This window comes from Perissodus microlepis, chromosome 8 (assembly GCF_051167445.1).
Source record: "Perissodus microlepis isolate ML-2025 ecotype Zambia chromosome 8, ASM5116744v1, whole genome shotgun sequence".
NCBI lineage: Eukaryota > Metazoa > Chordata > Actinopteri > Cichliformes > Cichlidae > Perissodus > Perissodus microlepis.
The window spans coordinates 5,768,002-5,778,964 of NC_140468.1; the positions used below are offsets into that span (position 1 = coordinate 5,768,002).

Sequence of the window (10,963 nt, forward strand, 5' to 3'; positions counted from 1 at the left end):
ACAGCCATACATACAACACAGACTGTATACTAAAAAAGGACCTAGCCCCAATAATGTTACCAGTTGGTTTTGGACTTGAATTTTGAAGCCTCAGTGTTGACATTTTGGTCAGTGCCAGGTTTGCTTATTAGAGCCAGACGGTGGAATTAGGAGTTACTTATAGCGAGAAGCATCTATAAACTGTACAGGTGCAAAGCTCAGGTGTAAATACCTTCAAGATGCCTACCAAACAACAAACTAATAAAATAACAGAATTTTAATTTCTAGGATATGGAGTTATTGGATGTCTTGCCAGCAAAGTAAGTTATATTATTTGTAAAATGGCTCTATAAACAGTGACACAGTGGTTAGCACTGGTGTCTCGCAGCAAGAAGGTCCTGGGTTCAAATCTACTGGCTCCCTCTTCTCCCTGATTACTCTAGCTTTTACCCACAGTCCAAAAACAGGCTCATTAGGCTAATCAATGATTTGTGTTGCCACCCGCAAGACTGGCAACAGCTGCGCTAGGCTCCAGAGCACCCATGACCCCAAACCGGATAAGTGGAAGAAGATGGATGGCAGCCTAGCAGACAGCTGTCTGTGTCGGCACACCTGTTCAAAATGGGCACACGCCTAATTCCAGTTATTAAAAATTTCACACAATATACAGTTGCTATGAAGGCGGAAGCTTTCCATAAAGGGCAAACCCATTTTTAGTACCAGGCTTCAAACATGCTTTTTAATGCTGCCAAGAGAGCGATTATCAACCACGTGGTTACAAAGGAAATGTATATATTTCCTGACCAGTTGCAAGTTGTTAAGAACTTAAGTAGAGGTTTCAAATTGCTAATTGCGCTGAGGTGTTTTTGTTCTTGACAATGACAATTATTGCTGATTATTTTGGGAAGACACAAAACATAGCTGACTGAACTTTTCTTTAACAACATGAGAAAATATTTATGCTTTTGATTGTTGAATAAAAGATTTGCAGTAATGTAAAGCATAAATCACTGAGGCTCAGGATGATCTCATTGGACTGATGACAGCCTCACTCCACTACATTTCTATTTCTACTACAGTCGCTAAAAAAAAGCTTGTTGTTGCTGACTCTATTTCCATCAGCACACAACAGAATATGATACATTTTTATCTTTTAACACCACTGGTGAGCAAAGGAAACATGGCTCTTAATTAAGTAGCCTTAATTTGACCGGTCTTGCCCCTAAGCCATCACTGGTAATGTGCAGACCATCTGGTTACACATATTAACACCTACAATCAGAGAGGCCACTCTAATCTGTGAAATCAAATCAGGTCTTTCAAAACCCCACACATCTAGAAAAAAAAAAGATGTGTGGATGACAAAGTTGCACTCTGTATATTTACAGCTGTCACCAACAGTTTTATAGCACGTATGTCTCTGTCCCACATGTGGGGGTTTCAAGGTCATTGCTCAAGAACATTTGTTGTGGATGTGGGGGCTAGGATCAGTTTTGCCAACACAGTAAAAGAGAGCCGAACAGAGCATGAACTGCCAGTTCAGATATAAACGCAGGTGTGGAAATTAAAAGTTATATTTTCCTATGGCTCAGTAACACTGAACCTAGTACAGAGGGCAATTCCATTTCCTATTAATATTGTTCTGACAATGGCTGCAATTCACCTAGAGGGCACTCATGAGATAGTCCTCAATGAACTGAACTGAAATACAATATACAGCTTAAACAAACCATCTTCTGTTATGGCTTTAAATTTATACAGTAGGCTCCTACTATTGTTTTCTAAGTCTTACAGGAAAGCAGATTTCCTCCCTTTATGGCACGTGTTTTCATAGGTAATGTTAGGAGTGTTGTTATGAGCCAGTGGTGTCTAAATAGTGCTGGCATAAAAGTCCACTTTGTCCCACTGGACACAAACTGGCTGCAAATCGAGAAGGTTTACAGCAGAAAATGCTCGCGAAATGGTTCTGAATGGGCACGACTGAATAAAGCTGAACTAAATTATTATTGATCTATGATCCAAGACAAAAAGGGAAGACAGTGAAGACAATTTTGCTGTAAGACACTAGCATTGAGCTCATTCATATTGACTGATCACTTTCAGGATCATTGATAGTACAAGACTCCATTAGCAGTGATAGCACAGAGTCTAACTATATGTTAGAAGAGTAGTCAAACCACAACAGAAGCACATGTGTGTATAAGAAGCAGCTGGTTGTGGTGGGTAAAAGTACGGTGGCCCTGAGAGGCCAAACGGACTGCAAATTCAGAAAAAAGTGACTGCCAAAGTTATAACAGTTAAGTAGACGGTGTATGTGTTTTACAGAAATTGTGCTGCGATTGTAAGACATATGTACACTAAGCCTTTAGGTGTACCCAATAAAATGGCTCAGCACAGTTATCCTTAATTAAGTGGCCAGCTATCTTAAATTTCACAGCAATAAGGCATCATGGCAAGATCTAATAAATAACTGGGGGGGTTTATTTTGAAAAAACAAACAAACATTAGAATCCTGGGAATTTAAAGAATCCTGTTTCCCCAGAGCCTTTATTCTGAAAATCAGACATGGCTGTGCTCAACAGAATAGCTTCTTGTGACTGTGACAGAAGGATAAAAAAATTTAAGATGGGTTGAAGTTGTCTGCAGGACAAACATTTGATTGAGAAAGAGACAAGTCTTTGCTTCCACCAATCAGAAGAACGGATGGTTAAAGAAACAGAGAAAGGAGATTTAAATTAAACAATGTAATGATTATATTCAAGTCAGTCAGCTTGTCAGTGTGTGTACCTGTGTAAGCGCCCCAGCAGTTAGTTATTCTTGTCATGTTGTTGTGTGTACACAGAGACATCTGGGTATGAAATGATTTAAAAAAAGAAAAAAGAAAAGAAACATGAACCCAAAACAAGTTGCTCTACAGATCACCGGTTGGGTGAATTTACCAGAAGAGGTTATTTCAGCTTTATTGCACCCTGTCACTCAAATGCCTCCACATTAAAAAGTCTAGATCTGTTGGTTTTGAGGAATTGTTGCTCTAGAGTGAGAATTGTGGGCTCGCCATCATGTTGAAGAAAAACTTCTCTGCTCCTCCAACTCTGACAGTTCATAAGCCCAATCTAGCCTTCTCATTCACCTGAATGGGAAAAGATTTGGGACGATTTTTAAAGAATTCAAAGCCCATAAAACAAACATGTTACAAAGGTATAAGCAGCTGTTTCGTTGCTGGGCTGGTTGTTTTGGTGTAACAAGCAAACAACAGGGATATATGCCTGTGATGTGATTAATACTTACAGAACATTTTTCACTACAAACTAAGCCCCCAATCTATGAATCATTGCTCCATCCATCTGTTTTCTTCCACTCATTTAATTCAGCTCTTGTACCAGTTGAGGCAACCCCGGACAAATCACAGATCTATCACAGGATCTAGAAAGCAAACTGTATCTAATTGCTTGACAATTTGAAAATTGATAAAGATAAAAATACAAATAAATATAGCCCTGCAACATTTCTGGGCTACAGCTGCATAGTGCTCAACTGACTTCATACTTTTGAAATCTTGGAAGCATCACTTATTGATTTGGAAGTCCTGAGTATTTACCATAATTCTCCTCAAGGCTGGGAGACTTATTGATAACAGCTCTGGGCACTTACTTGGTAGTTATTTTGATGCATTGTTTAAATTAATTTTCAAATAAATGAACCATCTTTGCAGTTGCAGAATTCTTCCATAGACTGCAAGCCAGGCACGTACCATACTGTGTCACCACCCATGAGCTAGCTGTCAAGCTACAGCGAAGCTATCGTTTTAGACCAGATTAGATTTTGGTGTTTACTGGGCTGCTTCCACGGATAAATCCACACAAACCTAATAAAGCTCTTTCCCTAAGAAAAACGATGCTAATATCAGATTTCACACACATTAATCCACCGCTGGAGGCACAAAAAGACAAACGACGGCCTTGAACGATCAGTGCATTTTATTTTTTTCCATCACAGTACAAAAATAAATTAAAATAAGCAGAAACAAACTAAAAAAAAAAGTTTCAATTACAGCAACAGCTTTTTTGTCTATGTCAGAAAAAAAAAGATTGTTTTTTTTACTGAATAGCATCAACGCCCCTCCCTCAGCCCATCATGGGAAAAACCGAGTCCTAGTATCAGTGTGGCTGGAGAAAAACAACATGTCACACATTCTTCTGTACAGTTAAAACGCTGTCATTCACACACACACACGAGCGCGCACGCACACACACACGCACACCTTTTTTCATTCGCTCACACGTGCAGCCTTCGACTTTTTTGATTTTAATCACCTTTTTTTATCTACAAAGTACGCAACGAGATACAGAAAAGAACTTGACAGAAATTGTTAACTATCACTTGAGGTTTTTTTTTTCATATTTTATAAGCTTTTGAAAGTATTTTTTCAAACAACTACTTAATGATGCAAGTGAAAAAACATGGCACGTTTCAAGTGGGCATGTGAACAGAGAGAGAAAGAGAAAAAGATTCGGGAGGGGTGTCTGTTTTGAGGCCCTGTATCCCAAATGCCCTGCTTTTTTCTGCTAGAGCAGAAGCCCGTCCAAAGTGCGTGTCCCTCTATTGTGCCAGAGCAAATCCCTCTAAATGAACTGTCTTCTCAGCCAGCATGTGACTCCACATCCACAGCAGAAAAAGCCACAGGTCGTGACTGCCTGAGCTCCTCATTTTCTCTGATTCGCACAAACACAGCGGTGATGAGAGAAATAGAGAGAGAGATGATGGCAGAGGAGGGGCAGATCTTTCTGATCAGAGCTTTCTGTTGGCACTGCCAGCTTTTTAGACAGATTTTCAGAATACTGCAAGCTAAAGAAGTTCACACAATTTCTCTTAAGACACCAATTGTGAAGCTTATATAACCAAATACTGTAGCTCATGTAGTAATTGAAGTCATTAGGTTAAAGAATGAGGAATATCTCAAGTATTCTGCATGCTTTCTGTTTGGTTATTCCATGTCTTTGTAACTTCTGATTAAAACTGTGATTAATCTTCTGCAGCTTGCCTCATCTCTCTCATCAGAGGCCATGCTGATGGATTATCCTAAAGGGTGAGCTGTGCTTTTCTGCAGTCGAGATGCAGGAGTCATTGCGGTTTAATTGATTTATTCCACTGTAAAAATGGTTTGTGCTTTCTGTTACTGATATGTGGGGGACAGCAGGTTGGGATAGCTCCCGATTCAAGTCAGTCTCTCAGGACAAAAGATATTCTCGGGGTGATTCTCATAACTAACAGCTCAGCGTGAGTCAAGGTGTCCTTCGGGATGCCACCTTGGTGATGGTCAGATTTAAGCATGGTTTTGATCTAACGGCTTTTCTTTTTCAATTAGATATCCACTGATAAATCCCTGCAACATTCATTAGCATAAACCAGATCAATCTTCATTCCCACCAAAGATAAGCACACCGGCTTTAACCACCAAGCCCCCTTCACCTTTTCTTCGTGTCCTTCCCTTAAAGTCTCTCATCGCAGTCTCTCATTTACATTAAATGTGCCTAAATAATACATAAGTGGCAATAAATTAGGTTTCCTTATATTAGTGTGTGATGAAAATCCACCCTTCATTCAACAGCTGGTCAACCAGCACAGAATTTTCTCAGACGTGTGGGATTTTCATCAAAGATATGGCACTGTTTTAACATTTTCTATGCTGAATCAGAAGCACAAAAACTCAAACATCATTCCAAAATGGTTGCAACACAACCTATAACGACAAAAAGTACAAAAAAGAATTTCCCTGGTAAACAAATTGCCTATTTTAGCAAGCATAGCTAAATAAACTAGTGTCACTTTGTTCACAGCATTCTCTAATGCAGATGCAGTTGGTTTACAAATCAAGTAAAAAGAAGAACTGCTCCTGCCCTCCTGGAGACTCTGTAAAATTGCATGGCACACATGCAAAAACGTTACATTTTTCTAAGTAAAAAAAGAAAAAAGGAGAAAAAAATCAAAGAAAACTTGTTCCAGAAAAGCAATAAATAAGCCTCCACAGGTGCAAGCCTCGGAGTAAAACATCCATTAACTTGTTTTATTTTTTTCTAGATGAAAATAAAGTAGGTCTTTCTGAACACACACAACATGACCACTTGTGACTGGCCACATGTCCACTGGCTGTTGTCTTTTCTTTTTTCTTTTTTTTTTTTATCAAAAGTTCCACAATGCAGTGCTTATTGTCCATCAGGTCGCTGCAGAGCCGTAAACAGAAACCCACGAAAATATGGATCCAGCACTGATGGCCCCCGCTGTCCTTTCCTTAGATGGCCAGATATGCATACAAAAATGTCCAGTCGTATCTGTTTTAATGGAGAGGACGTGGGTGTTGGCATTCCAGAGAGGCAGGGTTTGCAGCCGGGGGTGCCTGCTCATCCGTGAAGAAAGCCAGTCAGGCGATGGCCCTCACCCTCCTGCAGTAAGTAGGCAGTGCACATCACATCGTCAAACAGTCAGAAGGTCACTGCTGCAGCCTCAGTCCTGTCCACATTCATTGCTGTAGATGTAAGCTTCCTTTTCAAAACAACTTTTTTCCCTTTTTTTTTTTAAGATTTTCAGTATTTTATATAGATATAACATATCTGCATGTTAGCAAAGGATTTACCCAAGTCTGGCATTTCTTTGTTTACATATAACTGTGAAAAAAAGAAGAACAAGCTTTCATTCTTGGGTGTATTCATAATCCATCCTTTGCTGGTTTGGAAATAGTTTTTTTAAAACCCTAAGCCCCATTTTTTGGTGACCTTTGTGACCTCAAACACACACATATGAGATAAACACGACCCATATCAATCCCCGGACCTCCCTCCTTCCATCAATCAGTCCTGCTAGATGCAAAGTTGGTGTGAATGTCCAACACTTCTGAATCAGTCTAGTTTCTCAGCAGTTTGGACGATTATAAATAAAAAGCATCACAAATATTCTAAATCCCAGACTGGAGGTTGCCCCCACCTCCCCACATCTCTTCGCTCCCCCGCCCCAACCCCACCCCCAAGCATCCCCTCACCGGTCCAGGCCGATGAGCAGGCGGCTCCTCTCCTCCTCCTTCTGGCTCTCGTTCTTCAGGTCGGCGAACACTTGAGTGAAGTAGTGCGGGTCAGAGTTGATCTGCAGCATCTTGGCGCTCATCAGGTTGATAATGGACAGGCAGCGGTCCCAGAAGGTCTCCTTGGAGCTCTCAACCAAGAAAGGCTTGAGCGGGTAAGAGATTTCATTGCCCATGTAGGAGTAAGACAGGTAGAGGCAGGTGAGCAGCACGGCTTGCAGCTCGTGCTCCGTGGCCACTTCAGAGGAGACCACATCGCGGCACAGCATGTAGACAAAGACCACATTGGCAGGGGTGATGAATCCCTGGTCCTGCCAACCCTGGAGCAGCAGGGAGCGGTCAACACTGCGCAGCCACAGCACTGGGTCAGTGGGTGACAGGTGCTTCAGCCGGTAACAACGTCGGCACAGAAAGTCCCCAAGGCAGCGCAGCAGCTCACTGGTGGAGGCCTGGACGATCACTCTCTTAGGGGTGCCAGGGGCCACATTGGAGTTTGTCAGGGGGGCCTTCTTGACAGACGATGTCGTTGTGTTGGAGTTCTTGGTGAGAGCTGGAGTGCTCTGATCCTGGGTGAAGGTGGACAGGTTGGCGCATGACTGCGACTTCTTCAGGTTCTCGTTGTTCAGGTGGGTAACATTGTTCTGGTAGGTGCCGTTGGGCTGCACCTTCTTGGAGCCTTTCTTCTTTGCTGACACCGCTACGATCCGCTTCCAGGGGAGCACGTTGATGAGCGAGTGGCGCTTCAGGTTCTTGTCTTTGGCGTTCTTGCTGTTCTGGACAGCTGTGTAGTGGCCCACGGTGGCTGGTCCATCTTCAAACAGAGCCGACTTTCTGTAGCTAGGTGACAAAGATAGCACGGTTCCCATGGTGACTGCAGGGAGGCTTCCAGGGGCTTTAGCCGCACTGGTTCAGAAGAGGTTTGGAAGGGGTGGGGTAGGGGGGATCCTGAGGGTCTCAAAGCCTGGATGTTTCTGGGAGCTGAGAGTCCCAGGCTACAGGCTGCTGCTGGGCATCTAAAGCGCTGGAGGGGATTGTCCTGTAACGAGCTCTCTGAGGGGATTAGAACCACCTTGACTGTTCTATTTCAGCTCCCTGTCAGCGTCTCAGGATGGCCACTGCTGCTGGAAGCAGAAAAGATCAATAATCAGAAACATAATTAGTAAAAGATCACTCCCGTTTAGATTATCAGTGATTTTTTTTTTCATAGAAGCAAACATTTTTCTTTTTCATCAGATAACAGAACCATCATTCACCTTACATCAGATAATATCTGTTTACAATGTTTTCATGCACTCTTGTCTGAGTGCTTTATCCGGCAACCAGGCTTATTAGCAGTATTGATCCCACTCAGTAAGTGGTGGAATGGATCAGCCTATAGCTTAGGCTCATTACTAAAACGATATAGACCCCCGCTGCTGCAAATGATCAGCACAATAATCACCTTATAAACGCTTGAGTGTGAAAACGGCGCTTTAGCTGATTTTTATGTGCAGTAGATTATAGAGCATGTAGAGTAATGCACGTGTGATTCAAATAGAATCATGTGTCGTAAATATTTTATAAGAGCTATATTTTACGGTCAGTGGCGACGAGTAAGAGTGAAGCACGCGCCACCCTTCTCGCTAAAATGGAAGACCGGAACGTAAACACCGTAATAACAGGTGAAGGTCGCGTTTGATCAGTGTAAAAAAAACAAAACAAAAACAAAAAAAAACCAATGTCACGACAGTGATGTCCGTTAGAATTAGACGAACAAAGACGCAAAGGGATGTTCGCATTTTTTATTTGGACGTTGCTCACTGCAGCACCTTTGAACACGAGAGGCAGTCGGTGGATCGACCTCGCTCTCTTGCGCAGGATGCAAGCTGTTCGATCCATCATTCCAGCGCCCCTGTTATCAGCTATTATCAGCCTCGTGGCTCAGTTATTTGTTGCGAGAGAGATACCGAAGCATCAGGCGAATGTGCCTGCGCTGGATTGAAATGAAAGGATTTATTGGCCTGTTCGCCGTGTGCATCGGTTGCTCTCCGTGGTGCTGAAACTGAGCGTTTGCGTCGAAACGAGAACGCTGGTTGTGATAGGCGGTGGCTTTAAAAATGAATCAAATCCTCATCTTTTATACCTCCCCCGTCCCCGAAAGTATAACAATGCGTCGATGCATTGTCTGTCTTCACCTTCACAACCCTTTACTTTACATTTATAATCATATTGTCTTAATTGGATATCGCTGCGCATTGTTTACACATAAAATGAATCCACAAAAAGTTAAAAAAAATTGCCTGGCTTTCAAAACAAAAACAAAAAAACAGAAAACAGTCCCCCAGATTCGAAGCAAACTTACCAAATCTCCAGCTCAGTGTGGAAATAACTGCGATATCGAGGTGATGCTCCGCGTATCGAGTCTCTTCTTCCCTATGAGGCGTGATAAAAACACGAAATCATCTCGCAGGATATGAATGCAACAAAGAACGTAATCCGAGCTGAGTTTAAAAATATATATTTGTGTATCAAGCAGCGCATAGACACGCGCCTGCTGTCGGCGGTGCGCAGACGACGGCAGGCAGTTGTGGAATGGATGCTTGGATGAAGATGTGCTTGCTCCTGGTCCTCTTGGCCGTGAGATGCGGATGCTGCGAGGGCTGATGTTGTGTTGTGTCACTGACTGTGTGAGGATGGTTGACGCAAAGGCGGTGGTGGGGCGCCGCTATGCGCTCTGTGCGCGGTGTTGTTTCTGATGGGAAACCACTCCGCCTTTAGCCACACACACACACACACACACACACAGGTGCTGAAAATGAACCCGATGAACTCTTAGCATGTTTTTCTCGTGGCACCCTATAGCACCTGCATAACCAAAGCAACAGCACTCATCTGGAAGTACCTCTCCGCCTACTTGTAATGTGAACATAGCCCCGGGTTTGCAAGCCTGTTGTGAATATAGGTCCATTGTACAGCCTGCCTAATTGGCAGATTTTAATCTCCATACCGTGTTGTATATTTCAGAGGGCTATTTTTACAGTAACTTGCTGTAAAAACCCAACTGTATTGTATTTATTACAAATATTTATATTGAAATAATTTATTCTTATTTATTTATTTTTAGATAAAGATCGGGATAAAATATTTAATTTGCCATTTGTACACATGCACTTGATCTGCATAGCCAATGTTCTGTAAAGCCTATAGAGTCAGAGTCAAATAAATACAAAGATATATTTAAGTATAAAAAAAGCGCAAACCGAGGTAACATAGTGTTTCTTTTTTAAATACATAAAGATAAGAAATAAATAAAGTGTTAAGTAATTGTGTAGATTTTATACTTTTATGCATTATTTAACCTTTTTTTAACCAGTAAGTCCTTTGAGATTAAAATCTCTTTCTCGAGAAAGATCTGACCAATGAACACCTTTATAAGATTAAAATGGTGCGGTAACAAAAAAGAAAAAGAAACGAAAAAGAAAGCAAATTTATCCATTTCCACTGCATGTTGAACAGAAATCAGTCATATTGTGACAAATGCAATATGGTTAGAGCAATACAGAAGGGGAAAAAGGCTTTGCAAGTTGTAGTCGAAAGTCCAAACATTATCCTGGCAAGTATTCTCTTTATCAAGCTTGGTGAGTGTGGATGTGGCCAGCAGCATCTAACATACTTCATCATTTTATTGTAGGATATATTATATTCATTAGATGAAATTACCATAGCGTTTCTCCATGTGTGGAAATAATCGTCTTTTCTGAAGTGATCACAGCAATAATCTAGGCAGATTTAAGGCTTTGTGTGTCACACGCGTCTCTCAAACATTTAAAAAACACAGTAAAAAATGCAGTACATTTAAAAAAAAATACAATAAAGCACGTTTATAGAGAGGGTGATATCATGCAAAACTCTCAAGAGGCAATGTAATCCAAA

The 10,963-nt window shown here is 41.6% G+C and overlaps 1 protein-coding gene across 2 annotated transcripts; it reads right to left on the reverse strand.

Moving 5' to 3' along the window:
• Positions 1–3,938: 3,938 nt before the first annotated feature.
• cdk5r1b (cyclin dependent kinase 5, regulatory subunit 1b (p35)) lies at positions 3,939–9,748 on the reverse strand. 2 transcript variants are annotated; one of them, XM_084937174.1, is made up of 3 exons: positions 9,393–9,748; positions 7,013–8,169; positions 3,939–6,419 (listed from the first exon to the last, which is right to left on the reverse strand). In XM_084937174.1, exons 2-3 carry the CDS (start codon positions 7,915–7,917, stop codon positions 6,398–6,400), a joined length of 927 nt encoding a protein of 308 aa, XP_084793300.1. In that variant the 5' UTR covers positions 7,918–8,169; positions 9,393–9,748; the 3' UTR covers positions 3,939–6,397. The 2 variants fall into 2 exon arrangements, with proteins under 2 accessions (XP_084793300.1, XP_084793299.1); XM_084937173.1 differs by having other exon boundaries at positions 7,013–8,172.
• Positions 9,749–10,963: the final 1,215 nt, after the last annotated feature.

Bases quoted from the DNA above. Each gene is read 5' to 3' on its own strand.
- cdk5r1b (XM_084937174.1), bottom strand. From the start codon at position 7,917: ATGGGAACCGTGCTATCTTTGTCACCTAGCTACAGAAAGTCGGCTCTG. The intron at 6,420-7,012 runs GTGAGGGGATGC...TACTTACTGCAG, and splicing joins CTGCTCATCGGCCTGGACCG to GAGGGTGAGGGCCATCGCCT.